Genomic DNA, 23,539 nt, shown 5'->3' with positions numbered 1-23,539 from the left:
TTGGGTTTACCCTTATTGTTTTAGGAGGTTGATTCTCTTGATGTTGTTCCTCTTCTTCATGACTTAGAGTTTGGTTGATTTCTGGAACAAACTCCGGTGGTTGTGTAGGTTCTATGTCTTGTTTAGTTTCTTTAAATTTTACATTAGTAGTTTCTTCAATTTTTAAGGTAACCTTATTATAAATTCTATAGCCTCTACTATTTAGGGAATATCCTACAAAAATTCCATTTTCAATTTTAGAGGTGAATTTTCCTAAGTGTTCTCTTGTATTTAAGATAAAAACTGGGCACCCAAATACCTTAAAGTATTTTATGTTTGGTTGTTTATTATAAAATATTTCAAGAAAGTTTTGTTATGAGTTTTATTTATTGTTGTTCTATTCTGTACATAGCAGTCTGTACTAACAGCTTCACCCAAAAGTATTTAGGTAGGTTATACTCATTTAACATTGTTCTAGAAGCTTCAAGTAAGGTTCTATTTTTCTTTCTACAATTCCATTTTGTTGGGGGTTTTAGGCATGAGAACTCATGATGGTAACCGTTTTCTAGACAAAAACTGTTAAAGTTGTGATTTTTAAATTCTCCCCCATTGTCACTCCTAATTCTTTTAATTTTAATATCTTTTTCGTTTTCAATCTGTTTGCAAAAATTTGTAAGAATTTCAAAAGTTTCATCTTTATGTTTTAAGAATTTTACCCAAGTAAACCTAGAGTAATCGTCTATAATTACTAAACAATATAAGTTTCCATTAATGGATTTGACTCCATGGGAGTCAAAAAGATCTAAATGTAGAAGTTCTAAGATTGAGTTAGTTTGTGGTTGATTTGTTTGTTTGTGGGTTGATTTAGTTTATTTTCCTTGTTGACAAGCATTACATATAGTTGAATCTAAGTTAGGTAACTTTGGTAAGCCTTTTACAAGTCCATTTAGTTTACTTATATTTCTAAAGTTGGTGTGAGACATTCTCCTATGCCATAACCAAGTTTCTTCTTTTTGTGTTAAATAGCACTTAATGGAAGAAATGGTTAAGTTGATGACATAGATGTTGTCTTTTCTAAAACCTTTTAGGCTTATGGTAGGATTATCTAGATGTTTGATTGAGCATTCTGTAGATAGAAACTTGACCTTATACCTAGTATCACACAATTGACTTATACTTAGAAGATTATATTTAAAGTTTTCAACAAGTAAGACATTTGAAATTATAAAGTCTAATTTTAATTCAATATTACCTATACCAATTACCTTGAGTTTGCCGTTGTTTCCAAAGGCAACTGTTCCTAGGCTTTTGTAAGTGAGTTGAGTGAACTTGGTGTGATCTCCAGTCATATGTTTGGAGCAACCACTGTCCAAAATCCACTTGGTTTCCTACAGTAAGTAGGATTTTGAAGTTAGTCTTTTGAGTATGCATTAATTTAGGTTTAAAATTAAGATTTTGAAATTAAGTTTAAAATTGAAATTAAAATTTTGAATTAAAGATTTTTAAGTTTAAAATTAAAATTTTGAAAATAAATTTTTAAGTTTAAAATAAAATTTTGAAAATAATTTCTAAGTTTAAAATTTTGAAAATAATTTTTAAGTTTTAAAATTAAAATTAAAATTTTGAATTAAAAATTTTTAAGTTTAAAATTAAAATTTTGAAAATAAATTTTTAAGTTTAAAATAAAATTTTGAAAATAATTTCTAAGTTTAAAATTTTGAAAATAATTTTTAAGTTTTAAAATTAAAATTTTGAAAGTAAATTTTTTTTTTTTAAGTTTAAAAATTAAAATTTTGAAATTAATTTTTAAGTTTAAAATGAAATTTTGAAAATAATTTTTAAGTTTAAAATTAAAATTTTGAAAATAATTTTTAAAATTAAAATTTTGAAAGTAATTTTTAAGTTAAAATAAAAAATTTTGAAATTAAAATTTAAGTTAAAATTAAAATTTTGAAATTAATTTAAAAAAATTTTGAAACTAATTTTTAAGTTTAAAATTAAAATTTTGAAATTAATTTTTAAGTTAAAATTAAAAATTTTGAAATTAATTTTTAAGTTAAAATTAAAAATTTTGAAATTAATTTTTTTTAAGTTAAAATTAAAATTTTGAAAGTAATTTTTTAAGCCTTATTCATCTCACCCGATCTACATTATCAATCAGGGAATCCTATGATTTTGTGAGATGAAATTGGTTTGATTACAGACTTTTGATTTAACTTGTATTAGATTCAGACTTAGCTTTGGTTTCCACAAATAGACATTCTTCGGATAAACTTCTAAGCTTGGTGAGTCACAAGGACATCATTAGAAGTAACCAACCTTTCGAGGTTTTCCGAATAGTCCCATCCACGGAACTTAGTACTAAATCTTGGTCTAACTGGTTAGGATTCGTTTAAGGGTAGCTTCGGTCAGTTCCACTTGGCCAAATGCACCAGATCGAAACCATATCTTTCTAGACATGCGATGCCCAAGTTTCCCTAACGTACTATCATCCAAAAATTTCACCAATACCATGATTCAAGTTAAACTTGGTCTCTAATTCTAATTGCCCTGTCGGGTTTGTTAGTTTTGGGTTACCCTGTCGGGTAAGTTAGTAGGTGCCAGCTATTCGGAGCCTCCCTGAATTATTGGCCATTAATTTAAGTTTTGATTTTAGGCTTGTGTCGATTCTTTTTATAGTTATAGTTAACTTGGTGATAATTTTGTTGTTTTTTAAACTGTTTAGATTTTGAATTTGATTTAGGTTTGTATTGTGGATTTTGGTTTGGTTTATTTAATTTTATATAATGTATTTTTTCTTTAGGTATATAATATTGATTAAGTCCTACTTGCGTGGTCAGACACGCTTTCGGAACCCAAGCTAGATTGGTTGACTTGTATTGGGTTATTAATGATTTGAAGGTTTTATTTGAATTCGACTTATATCCTAGTCCGGTTTTATTATAACATGCTTTTTGATTATTTAGGATTAAGTCTAGATTTTTTGATCTTGTTGTAAATTTTTCTAGCATTTCTTTTAAATTTTTAACATCATTTTTTAACGATAGATTTTCATCTTCAAGTGTTAGATCTTGAGTTGGATTCGAATTTTTTAATTGTTCCTTGAGGTTTTGATTTTCCTCAAGAAGTGATTTATTTTCATTTTCTAATTTAGTTAATTTACTATTTAAATAGGAAATAATTCTAAAAATTTTTTTGTTTAAATTAAAGTATACCTCATTCGGGCCTTCGGAAACGAGTACGGACTCGTGGCTTGTTTCGGGTTCAGACCCGTCTTCATCTTCCGACTCGTTATCTGTTTCGGTTTCGCGGGCCATCAGTGCGAGGTGGCTCTGATGTTTCTGCTCTTCTTCCTCCGATTCGTTCGAGGAGTCGTCCCACGTTGCTTTGAGTGCCTTCTTTTTTGTTGGCTTTGGTTTGTCGAACTTTAGTTTTGGACATTCGTTCTTGTAATGTCCCTTTTTGTTGCAGCCGTAGCAAGTCACGTTCTTTTGTTCTGAGGGAGAGCTGATCTTTTGAAGATCCTTTTTGCTGAAGCTCCTCTTTCTCCTGGTGAACATTTTTCTTACAAAGTTCACGTGTTCTTCGTCTTCGTAATCTTGATCGAGTCTTCTTCAAGTTCAGCTTGCTTTTCTTTTCTTCGAGGAACCCGCAAATAGTGATATACCTTTCTCGGCTCCAAAGATTAGTTTGTTCGTGTAATTCTAATTCACAAAACAAATCGTCTAATTTTAAGTTAGAAAGATTCTTAGAAATTTTGTAGGCATCCACTATTGATGCCCACAAACTATTATGTGAAAAAGCGTTTAAAGCGCACCTTATTAAGTCTCTGTTCTCCATTTGGTGGCCTATTGCATGAAGTCCGTTGAGGATGTCCTTGATCCTCGCGTGTAGTTGATTCACTGTTCCTACGTATTTTTATATTAAAATTTTATTTAGAAGCGGTCTCGTTTTGTTACCTTAGCGTCGCTCGTTCCCTCGTGCAGCTCGATCAACTTGTCCCATAGCTCTTTAGCGTTTTTGTGTGGACCGACTCTGGTCAATTCTTCTCTTGTCAATCCGCACTGTAGAGTGTTGATCGCTTTATTTTCGGTTGATGCTTTTTCTTGAGATCTGCTTTCCAGTCTTCAGGATCCACTAGATTCCGGCGTTGTCCACTGGAATTTTGTAAGGTTTCGTGGTCAAAGTCTGTTTTGAGGTAGACCTCCATGCGCTTCTTCCAGTAAGGGAAGTCGTCCCCGTTGAAGAGTGGAGGTCGCAAAATCCTTCTTGTTGCGACATTCTGTGCACAGGTAAATAACCAAAAAAAATCCCAAGACTTGGTCTTGGATTAGTAGTGCGGGAAGAGAAAAATGAAAAAAAAATCTAGATTCGTGTTGCACTAATTTAAATTGATTAGTGAAATATTAAGTTAACGAAACACCAGTTTTAAAATTAATTATTAAAAAAAACAATTCACCCCCTGTCTGATTGGTGGTTGCACCAAATCAGAGCGGTACCTGCTCTGATACCACTTGTAGGACCGTTAGATTCGATAGAGGGGGGGGGGTGAATATCGATTCGAAAAAGACGAGTATAAACGCAGCGGAAAAATAAAGTAGACACAGATATTTTTACTTCGTTCGGAGCCTGTGACGACTCCTACTCGAAGGCCCGTGGTCCTTGACCACTTTCGTTGGGCAATCACTAACAAGTCGAAATATGACTACAGAATAAGTACAGGAAATGCTAGTAATACTAAAGCAATACCGACAAAGAAAAATTAAATAAACACTGGAGGAGCACTTTTGTTGGAGCGTTGTTGACGTTGCACTTGAACGTCGAGCAGCAAGACCAGCAGTAGAAGAGTTCTCAGTAAAGATTGATTCCTGAAGCTCCTGCCTGGGGCTTCTTTTATATGTTGTTCCGGGCGCCTGGATTCCTTCCGGGCGCCTGGAGTGTGACGTAACTGCTCAAACCAAGATGCTCCACGTGGCGACGACTTGGCTGGATAAAATTCGCCTTCCGGGCGCCCGGATCCCTTCCGGGCGCCCGGACCACCTTGTTCCAGAAAACTCCCTTTTCCTGCAAAACAAAGTTAGTCCGAGGCAAATATATATCCTGTAAAACAGATTGTCAGCACAGTTAAGGTTTAACAGATAATTAAAAAGAGTATGACTTAGATTCCGTCTTTCCGAGACCGGAATCTAGTCACGATCTCGACTTAGATATCCGAAATGGATCTAAGTCGGATCGACGCCTAATGTTCCCTTCCCGGGAACGCGTCCTCACAGTCACTCCCTTCCAGTGACTTACCTCCCCTGCCAGACGTCCCGTCGACCCGTCTGGACTTCTCGCCAAGCGTCCGGTCAGCCCGTCGACCCGCTTGGACTTCTCGCCAGCTATCCGGTCAGCCCGTCGACCTAGCTGGACTTCTCGCCAAGCGTCCGGTCAGCCCGTCGACCCGCTTGGACTTCTCGCCAGCTATCCGGTCAGCCCGTCGACCTATCTGGACTTTTCCTGCACACTTGATCAAAGTGTCAGACAACAACACAACTAACTTAACCTATTTGTCATTCATTAAAACCTGGGTTAGACCGTTAGTGCTACCCGCACCAACAGTTACGAAGTAAATCCTGTCTCGCAAGCTTGGCTTTGGATGTTCCCTCGTGTAGTTCAAGTAACTTTTCCCAAAGCTCCTTTGCCGAGTTGTAGGTGCCGATCCGGTTGACTTCTTGTGGAGGAAGTACGCTTAGCAGATGGAATTCTGCTTTCTTATTTGCCACGTAATCGACCTGCTCTTTCTTTGTCCATTGATATTTCGCTTTACCCTTGGGAGCTTCAAAACCGAGTTCCATTGTTAGTAATAAATCGAAATCGGTACCGAAAAATACCTCAATGTGCTTCTTCCAGCTTGCAAAGTCCCCCTCGAATTTTGGCGGGTGGATGTTAAATCCGGCCATCTCATTGCTTCGTTCTGTGGTTAGTCCTCCTGAAGCGTCTCAGCTCTGATACCACTTGTAGGACCGTTGGGCCGGCTAGAAGGGGGGTTGAATAGCCCTGAAAAAAACCCTTCCCGACTTTTCAAACTAACACTTGTAAAATAATCAAAGCAGTAAATTAAAAGCAGAAAAGAAAGAGGCACAATTGTTTACTTGGTTACAACCAAGGAGGTTGTTAATCCAAGGAAATGATGAAGCGCACTATAAATCTCCTTCAGGCGAAGAAGCCTGTTACAGCTTTGAAACATAAAAAGAAAGAAGCTAATCTAAACAGTGGAAAGCACACAAGCATTGTTACAATTTTCTAAACTGATGAAAAGCTTCTGGACCAAGGCTATATTTATAGCCTTGGTCGGGGCGCCTGGAGAAGGGTTCCGGGCGCCCTGGGGGGATAAATTTTATCCCCCAGCATTCAGATCGAGATAAATCTCGATCTGGTCAAAACCTCGGAAGGGTTCCGGGCGCCCTGGGCTGCTCCGGGCGCCCCGGAGCCAAAAGTCAATAGCGATTGACTTTTTTGTCCGGGACCTCCGCTCCGGTTCGGTTCGGCTCGATCCGGGTCTTCTATTCCGGATTCGTTCACTTGGGTGATCTCTGCCATCCGGAAAAAGGCTCACCCGAACCCAACTTCCGGTCTTCTCGAGAGGGCTTCCCTCCGGCTTCTCGTCCCTCGGAATCGCCGTGTGTTTCATTCTCGTCCGCCGGCGTACTCATCCGCAGTCTTCTGTTGGGACCGAAAAGTAACTAGAGGGGGGGTGAATAGCTCGTCGCGTGCTAGATGCTCGTCGTTGCTTGTTTCTTCAAGATGTGCAGCGGAAAATACAGAAACAAACCACACAACGCTAACAAGGTTGGTTTACTTGGTATCCACCTCACAAGAGGTGACTAGTCCAAGGATCCACACCTACACACACACCCTCCACTAATAAAACTCTCCTTTATGGTAACTACCAAGGGCGGAGAAGCCCTACAAGACTCAATACAAGAAGAAATGGAAAGGTAATGAAATACAAGCTTACAATGAGAGCAAAAACCCTAACCCTAGTTTCTTCTTCTTGCTTTGATCCGCCTCTTGACTTGGAAGAACCTCCAAGAGCCTTCAAGAACTGGCGATCTCGAGCTTGAGAAGAGCTGTGGAGAAGCTGGTGAAGGTCTGAAATGAATCGGTGAAGAGATGCTGAAGGAGACGTCCGCCTGCAGCTCAAATACGACGCAACGGTCGGATCCCGATCGATTCGAAAACTCCCAATCGATCGGGGAGGCTTTGGATCGATTCACAGATTGATCCAGAGTGCCTCTGTGCTATGGAACGAAGCAGCAGCGTCCCAATCGATCGGCTGATCGATTGGGACCTCTGGATCGATCCACTGATCGATTCAGAGGCTCTCTGTTCGCTAGGAAAGGCCTGGATCGATCCACTGATCGATCCAGCTCTTGGTTTTTGCCCAAAACCAAGTCCCAAGCCTCTCAAACTAACATCCGGTCAACCTTGACCTGTTGGTACATCATACCTAGCATCTGGTCACTCCCTTGACCTGCCAAAACTTCCCAACACCAGATATCCGATCATCCTTGATCCATCTGGATTTTCCCTTGCCTGGCTTCACTCACCAGGGCTTTCACCTAGCTTCACTCACTAGGGTTTTCCATCTGCCTAGCTTCACTCACTAGGACTTTCACCTGACTTCACTCACCAGGATTTCCATCTGCCTAGCTTCACTCACTAGGACTTTCACCTGACTTCACTCACCAGGGTTTTCCATTCTGCCTAGCTTCACTCACTAGGACTTTCACCTGGCTTCACTCACCAGGATTTCCTTCCAGTCAGGTATCCGGTCACTTTGACCTACTTGACTCTTCTTCATTTACACTGATCAGTCCCTGATCAGAATCTCCCCATATGAACAACTACACCTGCATTGTCCATGTGTCTACATGTATTGTTAAACATCGAAACTATGACCAAGACTCAAGCTTGGTCAAACCAGTCAACCTTGACCTAAGGGATATTGCACCAACATCTTCGTCCCTTGGACGCACCGCGTGCCATTCTTCTCGCTAGCTGTGTCTCTTGCTCCCCGAGCAATCTTCCGCTCCGGCTTTCGTCCCTCAGAACCACCACACGCTTCCTTCTCATCCGCCGGTGTACTCTTCCGCAGCACCTCGTCCCTCGAACTGCCGTCCTTCTCGCTAGCTGCATCTTCCGCTCGACTACCTGTGCTCATAAGCTCCTGAACACTTAGACACAAGGTTAGAAACATACAGGACCTAACTTAACTTGTTGATCACACCAAAACAACTTTGGAGTTCCAACAATCTCTAGATATAGTGCTTACACGATTCTTCTCTACTACTCACCGCCGGACTGAGAGCTTGGAAGAGAAGCCGGAGGGAAATATCATGTAACTATAACTTGCTTTTCGTTTTGAAAATTACTTATTTTGATGTATGCCATAACACATCATGCATTATGTTAATTTCCTTGTAATTAAGGACAAAAGACATTTACTAAGAATGGTAAATATTACAACAAGTGGGATGATACCAAGTGACATCCTAGATAGATATGTATGATCCCTTAGTTTAGGGCAAAACCAAATATACATCTCACAAAAAATCATAAGGTGACTTGTATGTGTTTTAGTCCACATTAGATACAAGTGAGATGCTAGGATGGTGAACAAAACTCAAGATGTTGATCTAGTGCATCTTGTTAAATTTTAGGTTCATCAAAGCACATAGTCATGTGACTTCCAATCATTGAGAAAGCTAATGTATAAGTCATGTGCATTGAGCCCAAAGAACATGGTTAGATATTGGTTGTGAAAATGATTTTAAAATGCTTTTGAAAAACTTTGGTGAAGACTATCTTTCCTTGATAAAGTATATCCTAAATAATGTTTACATGAATTTTCATGATTTTTAAAATTTTGTAGAATTTTTTGGGAGTTTCTGAATTTCGCTGAAATTGAATTTCAGGAAATCAGAAACCCAATCGATCAGCCAATCGATTGGGATGGGTTCGATCGATCAGCCGATCGATTGGGAAGTCATTTCCCGTGAACAGAAGGGTAGTGAATCGATCAACCGATCGATTGACCCAGGCTGGATCGATTCAGAGGGCATTTCTGCGAGCAGTAGCTTGCGGAATCGATCAATGGATCGATTGAAGTGATTTTAATCGATTGAGTCCTAACTTCAATCGATTGGGAAGTCTGATTTTGGCCTGAAAAGCATGATTTCAGCACTTTAAGTCACTTCGAGTCCCAATAACCATTCCAAACCCCTTGGAATACATTTGTAGACACTTAAGGGGAGTTTTCTTGTTGAAAACAAGCATGGATTGGTTAAGAGAAACTAAAGTGAAGTTTAGGATAAGGTTTAGTTTCAATTCTGACTTTTGGAACCTTAAAACTTCAAATTTTGGGTTTCAAGTGTCATTAACCATTCCTAACCCTTTGGAGTATATTTGCATACACTTAGGGGGAGTTTTTATGATGAAAACAAGCATGGTTTGGTTAATGTAGATTTAAGTGAAGTTTAGGTTGAGGTTTAGTTTCATTATTGCATTTTGAACCTCAAAACTTCAAATTTTGATTTTCCTAATTATTTAGGAACCCCAAGTCATTGTTAGTGTAATGATAGAAGTTTGACCATGTTTTTAGTGGGAGTTACTCTTTGAAAACATAAAAATCTTTTCAAAGACCTTGGAAGGGGGTTAAACCTTCGTGATGAGTTAATACTCAGGATCGAGTATTGGGGAGCAATGGAAGATTGGTTATCTTCATTACTAGGATGATAAATGCTCTCAGATGAGCATTGTGGAGTAGATTACTGCTCAAGGGGGAGCATTGGGTTAATGAAAGGGATCGGACCTTCATTGGTAAAGTGAAAAATGCTCTTAGATGAGCATTGAAACGAAGACTACTGCTCAAGGGGGAGCGTTGGATACAATGAATGAGACTTTCATTGGCGAAATGAAGGACTGCTCTAGGATGAGCATTGTAAAGTGAAGTAGAGCTCAAGAGGGAACTTTGGAGACAATGAAGGGTATGTGTTCTTCATTGTGGGGTTCACTTTTATGGAGAAGAATTTGTTTTCAGTTTTTGATGTGTGACAAAGATGGAGAATGGAAGGTTAATGAAACATCCCACATCTACCTCTCAAATATTTTTTTTTTAAATTTTAAAACACTCTCATCAACAACTAATTAAATGATCATATTGCGTTACCATCAAGAAAATTTTCATAACCAATAGGCATGACTGTATCAACAGATGTTTATCAACAGGTACAATAACTCTACATTTTCCACCCGAATGATAAAGGAAAAACGATAATCACTCGCGGTAATCCAGTATGCTCTGCACTCTCGAACAACGGACAATACCATGTGTCCATCTCGCCTTCTCGTCTACTCCGTCCGTAGGTCATCTGTCGTATCCGGAGACACATCCTCACTTGTAATGTAGGCATCATGAGTCTACAACCCAGCAAATAAAATATATCATGTATTACAAGACATCCATAAGGTAGTAGAGATAGCATCTAAAGTCAAGTAGGGAATAGAACGGATCCTAATTACATTATAAGAAAGATAAACTTGTACCAATGATACCACATAGCTACTAGAATGAATATGTCACATATCCGGTAACCACAATTAGAGCCAGTCAACAGTCTCATGAACCTAGAGGCGTCCCTACTAGAGAACATGCATCCAATCATATAGCCGAAGCTAACAATAAATTACCAGTCAAGTTTGGATGGACCCTCCCCGGAGCTCATCCCGGGTCACCCACCCCGTACTGCTACCACATATGCTCATACTCATCTTATTAGCTACAGTGGATCAACTTAACTATCCTTATCATTCATTGTAATGATACATAAGCAGTATTGTTCTTTGCAATCATATATGAACGGTATCATTCCTTTCAGTCATACATAGCCAGTAAAGAAAAAATGGAATCTATCATGAAACATCCCCACCAATCCGAACTACAGTCATTTAAAAAACACAAGAGTAACAATACAGAACATACACAACCTTTAGTCAAGAAAGGATCCAGTAATGCGATGACAAATGAGGTAAAACCAAAATACTACCTCAAGCCTACCCTATCATAATTCTGTCCAAAATTCACAGAAATCGTGGTATAACATTTCCAATCTAAGCTTCATTCAACAAAGAAGAATTTATCAAACTAAACTAGAGAATCTAACTACTAGCGGAAAACAAAACAGTATCGAACTCCACAACTAACTGATAATCGTTGAGACACCATCAAGAACACAACAAAACAATCCAGCAACAGACTGTCTAGTTACACAGTTCTCAACAAAATCCACAGCTCATCGGAATAACAGAACAACCTCGAGTTAAATCCACACAACTCCTAGCAATTCGATAGACCCGATAACATCAAAGTGAACCCACTAAAAAAACTTGAAACTGCCATAGCAATGCACTGAAATCTGCCGGATCAGTCCCCAAAATTCACAGCTAATCGAGAAAACAGAACAAGGCCGAGTTGACTTCACACGCAGAAATTCAGTGGAACAAAATGTCATCAAAATAATCCTAAACACTATTGAATCAATTTCCAAACTAAACACCCAAAAACCTCAGCTAGCCAGAGCATCCGGACACTTCAAGTTAAAGCCACCAGAACAATCCGCAGTAATTCAGTGTAACAAAACCCATTGAAACCACAGAAATAAAAAAAAACATAAGCACGCATCAAAGTCTTCCAATTCGGTTCCCCAACAGATCCAGCAAATCCAAGAATCAAAATAGCAACATCTCACCATCCGTAGAGCATCATCACATAGACGTCAAAGAACAACATCACATGAACGGAATAGTATCGAATTGCAACCAAGTAAAACGCAAATACCGTAAAACAACTTCACTAGGCATTGAACCAAACTTCACGGAAATCACAAGGTAAATCCAGAGATGTCACAGAAATTCTCAGATTCAAGTTCTCTCGTACAAACCAGAAGGAAATTCATAGCAACACCATTACCAAACACACAACAAAACTTCCCAACATGACCATTATCAAGCACACGAACCTCATGAAATCAAACCATAGCAACACTGAAGTCACATTCCGCAGCAACTCAACAACACAAATCATGAAATCATTAGTGACGAACACAAAAAAAACAGATCTCGACTCATTCCGTCAACCAGCAACTCAGCCAAGCATATCAACGAACAGGTAGCTCGCAAGACACTCCCAACAGCAACAACCCGATAGAAAACGAATTAAACTTATTCTCAGTCTAACGAACCTTGCAAAATTCACATTGAAAACGTTCCAGTGGAAATCGAGCTCTATCAACAACAGAATGCATCGACCAGACAATGAAATCTAGAATTTAGGCGGTCCAAACAGTACCTCAAGGAAACTTCGATTCGAATCAATACATTACAGAGAAAATCGAATCCGAACTCAAACCAATTCACTACTCCACCGAGGAGAAACCCATTCAAGAACATCAGAAATCTCACGCATGAACTCGACAAAAGCATTCTCCGATTCAGAAGAAATACGAAATCCTCGGTTAAAACCAAACCATTTCCGTATACTTTGCGTCGCGATCCTTACAATCTACTGGAGCTCATCTACTACACCTTAAGGATCCCGTGCCAACACAATTAGATATACTTGCCTTCTTCCTTCTTGTTCCTCTGCCGGATGCCCTAGCTCACCAGATCCGCGCCGCCAACGCGAGGAATCACTCGATTCCTTATCCGATCGCAGTGCTTACCTGGGACTGCTCTGTGTGGAGTGACGCCTAGCTGAGATCTGAGGTCCGTCGGGCTGGATCGGCGATCGTGCGGTGAGGCGCTTGGCCGGATCGCCCGGCGCAGTGGAGCGCTGGATCAAAAATCGCGAGTGGAGAGGAAGAAAGAATCGGCGGCGACGGTGAGCTCTTATAGCTAGGTTATTAGAGGCTAACTTAGGGTAATTATGATTAATCAACTCCTACCTATTGGGTATCATATGCCTCCCTTAATCTTAACCGTTATATCTCCTTAAAACATGTCATACATATTTATTTAAAATCCTGAAAATTTTCTATAATTCATAGAAAATTTTATAGATTAATCCTTTAATTAACATTCATGTGACCTTATAAAATTCTATGAATAATTTTCTTAATTGCACTTGGGGACTTTACAGTTAAGTTAGGCCTTCATCCCAAGGAAATAGAGAGAATGAAGAAAACCTTCAATTATGCTTTGTCATGGAGTTAAGGCTATGAGATTTAGCTTTGTTATGAAGAATGATGTTAAGGCTATGGGATTTAGCCTTAATATGAAGTTGGAGTTAAGACTATGGGATTTAGCCTAACTTAGAGTATTGTCAAACATCAAAAAGGGGAGATTGTTGGGGCAATTTCCCTTGGTCAAGGTTGACCAGTTTGACTAAGCTTGAGTCGAGTCAAGCTTGAGTCGGGATTTGAGTTTTGATGTTTGACAATATATGGATATTGCTAGGGCAATCGTCCGGTTGTGGAGATGGTCAAAGGGTTGACCAGGTTGATAAGAAGACAAGTCAAGTAGGTCAGGGATGACAGGAGACTTGACTGGGGAAGTCCTAACTGGAAGTTAGGCAGTGGTGAAGTCCTAACTGGAGTTTAGGCAGTGGTGGAAGTCCTAACTGGAGGTTAGGCGTATGAAAGTCCTAACTGGAGGTTAGGCCTATGGAAAGTCCAAGTGTGATCTTGGCAAAGGAGAAGTGAGGAGCCAGACATTTGGGAAGTCCTGGTGAGGAGCCAGGCAACTGAAAGTCCAAATGTAATCTTGGCAAAAGAGAAAGTCCCGGTGAGGAGCTAGGTAATTGGGAAGTCATGTGAGAAGCTAGGCACGAAAAATCCAGATGGTTCAAGGATGACAGGACATCTGATGAAAGTCTAAGTGGGTCATGGAGGACCATACTTGGTGATTAGAAGTCCAATGAGAAGTTGACAAAGAGAAAGTCCAGATGGGTCAAAAGTTGACCGAACTCTTAGCGGTCGTAAGTCCAATAGGGAGCTGGCATGAAACTAGGAAGTTCGGACGTAGTAAACTTCCGAAGGCCATAACTTTTGACTCGGATATCGGAATGAGGTGATCTCAGATGCGAAACAAAGCTAATTTCAAGCTCTACATAGTTTTTTAGGTTTCAATCGATTGGCTAATCGATTGGGGGGGGGGGTTCAATCGATTGGTTGACGCGAGTTTGTGTAGAAAAACTCTGGATCGATTGGGTAATCGATCAAAACTTTCCCAATCGATTGGGAGAGTTTCTGAGCGAACAGTAAGCTTCTGAATCGATCAATTGATCGATTGAAACCTCCAATTGATCGGCTGATCGATTGGAGTGCTGGAAATCGCTCGATAAGCCTTGAATCGATCGGGCAATCGATTCAGGGTGATTCCAGAGAGCACAGAGGTGCTCTGGATCGATTGGTCGATCGATCCAAAGCCTGCCCAATCGATTGGGAGCAATCCAATCGATTGAGATTCGACCGTTGGCGTAGGTTTTAGCCGTTGGCGTGCGATTCCTTCGGCACTTCTTCGTTTCTTCTCTACGAGTGCTCACAGCAAAGCTCCACAGCGATTCCTTGATTCTCACCGCCAGTTCTTGAAGGTTCTTGGAGGCACATCCAAGTCAAGAGGCGAGTTACAATAAGAGGAAGAAGCTAGGGTTAGGGTTTATTGTACTAATCTTGTAAGATCTCCCTTGTATTTGCTTCTCTTTGTATTCTTGTTGTATTGTGAGCTTGTAAGGCTTCTCCGCCTTCGGTAGTTACCGTAAATGAGTGTTTTCATAGTGGAGGGTGCGTGAGTGTGTGGATCCTTGGACTAGTCACCTCTTCTTGAGGTGGATACCAAGTAAATCCACTTGTTAGCATTGTATAGTTTATCTTAGAGTTGTATTCCGCTGCAAATCATCAAGACGAAGCAAACGACGCAAGACGTGAGCGAGAACCGCTATTAACCCCCCCCCCCCCCCCCCCTAGCGGGCACAAAGGTCCCTACAAAGCTTAGTTAATCAAGTAGAAAATAACTACTATTGGGTACCTAAACAACATATACATGTGGTAAATACTAATATTTCCTATACTGACTCAATTGCTAAATTGAAAATTGTTAAATCTCTAACTTAGAGGGGAGTTAATTTTTGAACTGTTAGACTATGATCATGTCAAACCATATTTACATGCTTATTATTTTCAAATAAGATTTCAAAATTATAATATCTTACCTTCACAAAAATCTTATCATACTCAATTTATGCATAAATGAACTTAGTGTACATTCCACCATAGACAAGCATCTCAAGTTATGTTTGTGAAACATCCAACATCTCACAAACACCCATAAATCTAGGCATCCAACATCTCACAAACATCTAACATATAATTTATTTGTGTTTGTGAAATATAGAATTGTGTGATATGCTTAGAGTTACAACCTCTAAATTTCAGATGTTTATATCAATTCATTAGCATGATTTGGAACTAAAAACTTTTAAATTGATCAAGTTAGAAAATTTTCCATATGTTAACAGCTAAGTATTCATAAAATTGAGCTGGAGACTCTTATCTAACTTCACAAATCAATTGAAAGCTCATATCCTATAGAAAGTCAAGCTTGAAATTAAGTTGGATATTTCAAAAATGATTTTAAAAATTTACATATTTTTTTTATAAAATGTCACTTTTTCATTCGAAAATTTAACTTATGCACCTAAGGCAAGATGAAAGAATTTAACTAGAAAACAAAAGTGAAAAAGTCAACATCGTTGACTCTTGGTCGCCCGAACAGGATTATAGGCCATTAGTAATGAACCGACTTACATTTGAACCTCGTTGATTAGGTTAGTTGAAAGTCTATACACAATCGATCCTATCTCTATAAGTCGTCCATATTTGAAAAGTTGAATTAATTACGAAGATAAAATTAGGTATATAATCACCTATACCTTATGAATTTTTTTTAGTCTCTATCCAAAATGATTTATATTATTAGAGATATTTTTCATCATATAATCCCATGATATTTTTTATATATTTTTAACATGAGACTTTTATTATTATTAATTTATTTTCTATATATTTAGATTAGTCCTGGTAAGATGTAAATCTAAAATAGAATAATAAATAGCTTTATCTCATATATTAAATGACATCTTTTAGAATATGAAAATGTAGCTCCAGTAATTCACTTTTTAAGTGATTGCGGAAATAATAATTAAAATAAAAAAATAAATGATTAAAATAAATAATGATTAAAAGGTAGTAGCTAAAAGTGGTTTGATTTATGATAAAATAAGATGAAAATTAAATGTAATGAATTATTGTAATAATAGATGATAATAAATGACAACGAATGAGCCTAATGGATAGTGATACTAAATGGCGATAATTAAATGATATAAAGATAAGAATGGTGACATATTTAGATGTTTGAACCCTAATCAAGACTAAGAATTAATGCACACTTTTCAATATGGCCACTTAGCAATTTTTCAAATGGTTAAAATTTATTCCATCGATTAGTGTTTGGGGCTCCACTCCTATCTCAAATAATTGTCCTAATGCAGTCGACTAACATACTATTCAAATAAAGTAAAATGGTTAACGGTCCCTCTTAGATATAGAAGAAAATACACTATCAAGTGATATATATAATGAGTACAAGGTAACTAAAAATCTCTTCCTTATCCTAAAAATAGATATTTAACCATAGGTGTTGAGAATATTAATGAGAACTTCAAATCTATGGACTAATTCAACTCTTTGCTATTTGTTGGTATTTTTTTGATGAGAGCATTTGATTCTAAATAATAATAATAATTTACTATTTAATTAAGAATCTAGATTATTTAATTAAGAATCTGAACATTTAATAATTAATTCTCAATTGATTCAGTAATTTTAACTTCTTATCATTATCAAATCACAAATGCATTACATAATTTCTATTATCTGCATTGCTTCTTCTTATCGCTTCAATCCTTATCAATTCTTCATCGTTCTATCCTCCCCTCTCCTTCTCCAATTTTTACTACAACTTTTGCTTCTTATCCTTTTTATATCATAACGCATCAATCCATCTGTTTCGGCTCTTCTACGTATTAATACAACCGCATCCATCTGTATGTATCTCAATGATTCTTCAAAAAAAAATCACAATCACATCTATCCATCTCTGTATCTCATCAATTTTTCGGGTCATATAAGATATTCTCGCTACATAGCTGAGGTATGATTAATAACTTAATTTCTATTTTATTTTCGGATTAAAATTTTTAAAAAGTAAAATATACTATCATTAAATAATATTATTTACTTACTTGACAATAAATATTTATTAATTTATATATATTCATGTATTATATTATCCACACAACATGTGTGCACAATAATTAATATAATAATAATAATAATAATAAACAACCAGATATTACTGAACTTGAACCAACTGACCAAACGTGAAGCACAAAAAAGGTCCTTTAAAATATGACCCCAATGAATTTAAAGTAACCTATTGTCTTTCAAGGTTTGTTCGAGAGTTAATTAGGGTATGATCGAGTCCATTAAATAGGCATGGAGATTTCGGTTGGTTTGGCTGAGTTCGAATTCGAATTCGAATTCGAATAATTTAGTCATGTAATAGCTGTAGGTTGGTCATATGCACATGCATCCACCCGTTTTCATAATTGACAGAAATAAAGTTTGGAAAAATGGGACCCATCCCACTTGCCTTGGACGTGTTTGTAAAGCAAATCTTCATCGAATGAAACGTAAATTTGGACTGCAAGAGTGACCTCGTTGGCATGGGCCGGCCCAATCAAGTCCGGTTCAAGAACAGCCTAATTCGACCGGTTCCGTCTGTCGTGAGAGGATGTAAAAAGGCACCTTCTTCTTCGTTACTCTGTCGCGAAGAGATCGCCGTCTCCCGATCTCTCCTCAGGTCAAATCTTGGCGGATCGCTGTCCTCGACTAGGTTTGCTCTTCGCTCTTGATCTGCTTACTCTGGATCTGTTCTTATTGAGCTTTTTGGTTGCCTTTTTTTGGTTGCTGCTCGGATCTGCGAGCTGTCTGCTTAGGCCAGTGAATCTGAAGATCCGGGATGCCATGTCTTGGCCTGATCTAGTAGGATAGTGACCTTTTAGTTGAGTTTTAGTGATTCCGAGCGGATGCTTTGTGTTTTAACTGCCGAAAGTTCTGATTTTTTCTTTTCCTTGCTAACTTTTGACTTAGATCGACTGATCTATGATGTCTCTTTAGTAGAGTAAAGTTACATGGAAATGAACGCTACTTCGATTCGAGTTGTTGTAAAACCATGAGTATTGTTTCTCAGTTGTCGGAGCTCAGTCGAGTGTGGATTCAGTTAATCGTACTATAAGGTTGGGTAGGGAACTTGTTTGGTTTTACGTTTGATCATATTTTCCCTTGAATTCTATCTTTGTTTTTGACAGTGCTTCTGTATGATCCGAATCACCCGATCTTGTGTTGCTTACATAAACCTATGCTCAGATTGAACACCCTTGGGGTTAAAATTTATTTCTGGAACTTTCATAAATTCCCTCTAGAATTAACTTCCTTTGCTTTTGGATAGCAGATCCAGTATTTAGCTTGACATATGTCTAAAGACTCTAAACCATGCCTATGGAGAATTGATCTTTCGGAGTGAGAATTTGTATTGTGCTTTGACTTTCCTGTAGATGATTTGTCATGGGTTTTAAACATTTTCTTATTTATTCATCAATCACTGACTTTTGAATTTATGATATTTGTTTAAGCAGGTAAGCAGGTACTGGCGTTAGTGTATTTTGATATTCTAGTTTTTTTCAATTCATTTATTCGTATCATAAATGATTATTTTCTGGTTCTATTTCTTTGAGTTGAACATTTGTAATAAGTTTATTAGGCAATGATGGTGTAATAATTTTTTTTCTTTTGCATTTACCTTTGGAAATTAGCATGCTTGAGCACAATTCCTCAAAGTTCTTATCCCAACAATCAGTTTGAATTATTCCAGGTCGTACTAGTTTGTGGCAGAGGACATAATTAGAATAGGAGGGGCAAATATTAATATCTTATAACTAAGAATGGAAAAATGTAACTTTTAAAAAATTTCAAGACTAAAATTTAAAATTATAAAGGGTTGGTAAAATATTAAGGGACCAGAGGCCACTGTCATCCACCTCTTGTATCTGCCACTAGTTTTTCCATACTAAAGGCTTTCCGGAATTAGATCATGATATATTCACCATTTTGAAAGATCATTGCTGGTCGTGACCACTTTGGGACTCATTACTATTAGTCCCCTTCCACATCACTTGAATCTTTTGGTTATGTCTAATAATCTTAATAATTTCTTTTATATCTGTGTCTTATCTATATGTTTTATTTGTCAAGCCCCTGTAGAAATTACTATTCTGTTGCATCCTTCTATCTCCAGTTTCATATTAGTTGTTAGTAGATTGTTACCAATTTAATCCCACATGTGTTTTTTGAATTTTTCACAAATTCAATTATTGCCGCAACATTACAATTATGCAAGAATCATAAACATTCAGAAGATGAAAGAGAACAATATGCATCATAATTTATTTTTGATGAAACTTTTTGGTCAGAGTTTTGTGAAGCGTTGCTGCATAAGACATCAATGCATATGTTTCTCAGATAAATATGCAGTCTGAGTACAGTAGTGATGCAAAAAAAAATAGATCTCTAAAGTTATCTATTGAATTGATAACCTGAGGATGGGTGCTATTGTACAATCTAATTGCTGAGCATCTGCAAATGAACCCATGACACTCTATTTTTTCTGTTCCAAACTTGTAAGTCTGTTTTTTCATCAAATATTTTATGCATTGTCTGATAATGCATGTTCATGTACTTGGACATTCTATGACCATGACCAGCAATTTGTAGTCATGTAAAATGTGCATGGTGAAACGATTTCCAGTAAAATCTTTTGTTTCTGGTTCCAATACTCCTTTTTTGACATTTTCCCACAGATACATAGAAAATGGCTGATGCCGAGGATATCCAGCCACTTGTGTGTGACAATGGGACTGGAATGGTCAAGGTTAGCTTTCTACTTATTGCATCTAGTGAACATTCCATCCTTTAACTGGCTTTAGTATTTGATCTATAAATTGAATTGGCTCTTTTAATTGTCAAAAGGCTGGATTTGCTGGTGATGATGCACCTAGGGCAGTTTTCCCAAGTATAGTAGGCCGGCCTCGCCACACAGGAGTTATGGTTGGGATGGGCCAGAAAGATGCTTATGTTGGTGATGAAGCACAGTCCAAGAGAGGTATTCTCACATTGAAATATCCTATCGAGCATGGAATTGTCAGCAACTGGGATGACATGGAAAAGATCTGGCATCATACCTTCTACAATGAGCTTCGTGTAGCTCCTGAGGAGCATCCTATATTGCTCACTGAAGCACCTCTTAATCCAAAGGCAAACAGAGAAAAAATGACCCAGATTATGTTCGAGACCTTTAATGTACCTGCTATGTATGTCGCTATTCAGGCTGTCCTTTCCCTCTATGCCAGTGGTCGTACAACTGGTTAGTATGTTCTCATTGTTATTTTCTTTTTTCGGACATTTTTGTTTTTCAACTATGATATGCACCTGGACACATGTTCTCAGGTATTGTGCTTGATTCGGGTGATGGTGTGAGCCACACTGTGCCTATATATGAAGGATATGCTCTACCTCATGCCATTCTTCGATTGGATCTTGCTGGTCGTGATCTCACCGACTGCCTGATGAAGATCCTCACAGAGAGAGGTTATTCTTTCACCACCACTGCTGAGCGGGAAATTGTAAGGGACATTAAGGAGAAGCTTGCTTATGTCGCTCTTGACTATGAACAAGAGCTGGAAACTGCCAAGACCAGCTCAGCCGTGGAGAAAAGCTACGAACTTCCTGATGGGCAGGTTATCACCATCGGTGCCGAGAGATTCAGATGCCCAGAGGTCCTCTTCCAGCCATCCTTGATTGGCATGGAAGCTGCTGGAATTCATGAGACAACATACAACTCCATCATGAAGTGCGATGTGGATATCAGGAAAGATCTATATGGCAACATTGTGCTCAGCGGTGGATCCACTATGTTCCCTGGTATTGCTGATCGTATGAGCAAGGAGATCACAGCACTTGCACCAAGCAGCATGAAGATTAAGGTGGTAGCACCACCGGAACGAAAGTATAGTGTTTGGATTGGAGGCTCCATACTTGCATCCCTCAGTACTTTCCAGCAGGTGAAGTTTCTATTACATTATCTCTATTACAAATAAAGATTTTATATTTACTCGGTCGCTAAGACTGCATCTTGTAAACCTGCAGATGTGGATTACCAAGGGAGAGTACGAAGAATCTGGTCCAGCAATTGTCCACCGGAAATGCTTCTAAGCTCATTACCTGCATCTGTGGGCAGTTTTCTGGCTTGTTCTCTCTAGTATTTGGCTTTGCTCGAACAATGGTTTGCCTGATAGTACCGTCCCTAGTGCTTGAATCTCCTTTCCACTGTTGAGTTTGCTTGAAGACAGTTCTAATCTTTAGATGTTTTCATTGAGGATGCTTTTGCATTTGCAGTGCAAATGAAATTATGTATCGATATTGTAATATGACCGGCAGTTTTAGTGTCCATGCCCTGGCTTGGGGATTTATCCCTGGATGTATTCTTGTATGATGTATTACTTGGTTTATCTGCAGCCAATTCTTCCTTTTCTCTAAAAGAAGTTTGTTTTCTGGATTCATATATTTGCTAAAATTTTACTGTGTTTCTAGCAATTATGATTGTTCAAAGTTGATGCCAAATGTGTTCATTGACATTTACAGATTGTTTCATCCAAAATATCAACCCTGTCACTCCCATGCGATACCTCAACACTTGGTTGCAATGCAGGCTGCGAAGATTAATCAGGTTCGTTGCACCCCTTCATCCTACCTGTTTGCCGATTTTGTGTAAATTTAAGAAATTTGTTGTTTTTTGACCTTCATTGGTCTGTCTGGAGGATTAGGGTTTACTATTGGTTGTAGTTGATGTTGTTATAAAAAAAATGCAGGATGGTCACCTGAAAGCATGATAGAATTATTATAGTAATTATTTAACGACTGCTACAGCAATTTGAAGTTGGACTGCTACAGCAAGTTGAAGTTGGTTTTGAATGTGTTTAAGTGATTTTAATTAGGTTTATTCAATTTTGATCCAATTGATAAAAAAAAACATTTATATAAAAGTATTTTATATATATTATTTTTGATTAAATTAAATTATTTTATTTTAATACGGTATAATTGTTATAATATCGTTGGAATATATATATATCCATGGTGATTCTTCGTCCAAAGCGTCGTGACCCAATAAAGAAAGTAAATCATCAATTTGCTTTTTAAGTGAGAGGAATTGTATTCTTCCATGATCTAGTGGTTGGGAATGCAACATTATTGATAAATAAATAAATAAAATACATATGATATATCTGTTTCTTATCGCTGCCTTAAGGTGAGATAACGAAGGAAAATAAATTAAGTACTAAGCGGTCCCATAAATGAAAGAGTTATTTGTTACTGCCATAACTCAAAATCCTTATCTATCAATGTAAGTCTATCATTTGAATATCAATTCAATTATACTATCAGAGTAAAAGGATATTGTCATCTTAGTATCTTAGTGGCCCTTGTAAGACGGCCTCACGCTATCTGAAAAGGGCCCTTTACAGTTGGATATAAATATGCGGTGGTTATAGGAGTAATGTAATTGGAAAGGATCAATATCGGCTTGCAAATTGTTATAATAATAATAATAATAATATTAATATTATGAGATTAAAATAGATAGTTCTCAATCCATTGACAATAGATATATGAGATTGCTAGTGAGTCTAGTAAGGGAATGAGTTGCATTCCATCCGAATAAAAAATTATTCAAAAAATAATTAGGGAATGAATTTTTAAATTCATTATTTTATAATAAATAAACAACTAAAAAAAAAAAGATGAATAGTCTGTCGTTTTTTCAAAAAAAAAAAATAAATAAATTCACACACAAAACTTCTCCAAGCCATCGTTTAGTTTAGTATGCTCTCTATGGACCATGACTGATCGTATAGGGTTAAATTAAACAAGGACAAATTCAGAGGGCAAGAGACGAGACAACGAGTGGAGGAAGGGCTGAGCAGGATAGATCAACAGCGAGAGCGACAGTGAGAAAGCCGACGAGAGCAGGGCTCAAGCCGCCAGCGAGAGTGACGGGAGAAGGGTGAGCTGAGTAAGGCAAACTGACGAAGACGCGGAGTCGCAGAGGTCCATCGATGAAAGCAAGGGGTGTAGATCAAGATAGGCGCTAAGGGGAGGGGATCGGCAGCGAATAAGCGGAGAAACCAAGCGGACGAAGAATTTAGAATTTACTTAGATTATGAATTTTACATTTAAAGAAAATTTGATTTAAAATTTCAATTTTTCAAATTAATCCAATAAAAGAAATTAAACTAAAATCAAATCAAATTAATTATTTTCCAAAATAATAATTTTTAAAT

At 37.7% G+C, this 23,539-nt stretch overlaps 1 protein-coding gene across 1 annotated transcript; it reads left to right on the top strand.

Moving 5' to 3' along the window:
• The first annotated feature begins 17,824 nt into the window (after window positions 1–17,824).
• On the top strand, window positions 17,825–21,757 carry LOC122047487 (actin-101-like). Its single transcript, XM_042608824.1, has 5 exons — window positions 17,825–17,976; window positions 20,000–20,070; window positions 20,169–20,562; window positions 20,646–21,259; window positions 21,345–21,757. The coding sequence occupies exons 2-5, from the start codon at window positions 20,011–20,013 to the stop codon at window positions 21,408–21,410; spliced, it is 1,134 nt and encodes a 377-aa protein (XP_042464758.1). The 5' UTR covers window positions 17,825–17,976; window positions 20,000–20,010; the 3' UTR covers window positions 21,411–21,757.
• The last annotated feature ends 1,782 nt before the right edge of the window (window positions 21,758–23,539 follow it).

The sequence above is a fragment of the Zingiber officinale genome, chromosome 2B (assembly GCF_018446385.1).
Source record: "Zingiber officinale cultivar Zhangliang chromosome 2B, Zo_v1.1, whole genome shotgun sequence".
In the NCBI taxonomy this organism is placed as follows: Eukaryota; Viridiplantae; Streptophyta; class Magnoliopsida; order Zingiberales; family Zingiberaceae; genus Zingiber; species Zingiber officinale.
The sequence above is the reverse complement of the archived record's forward strand: the minus strand, read 5'-3'. Positions and strand labels throughout refer to the sequence as shown.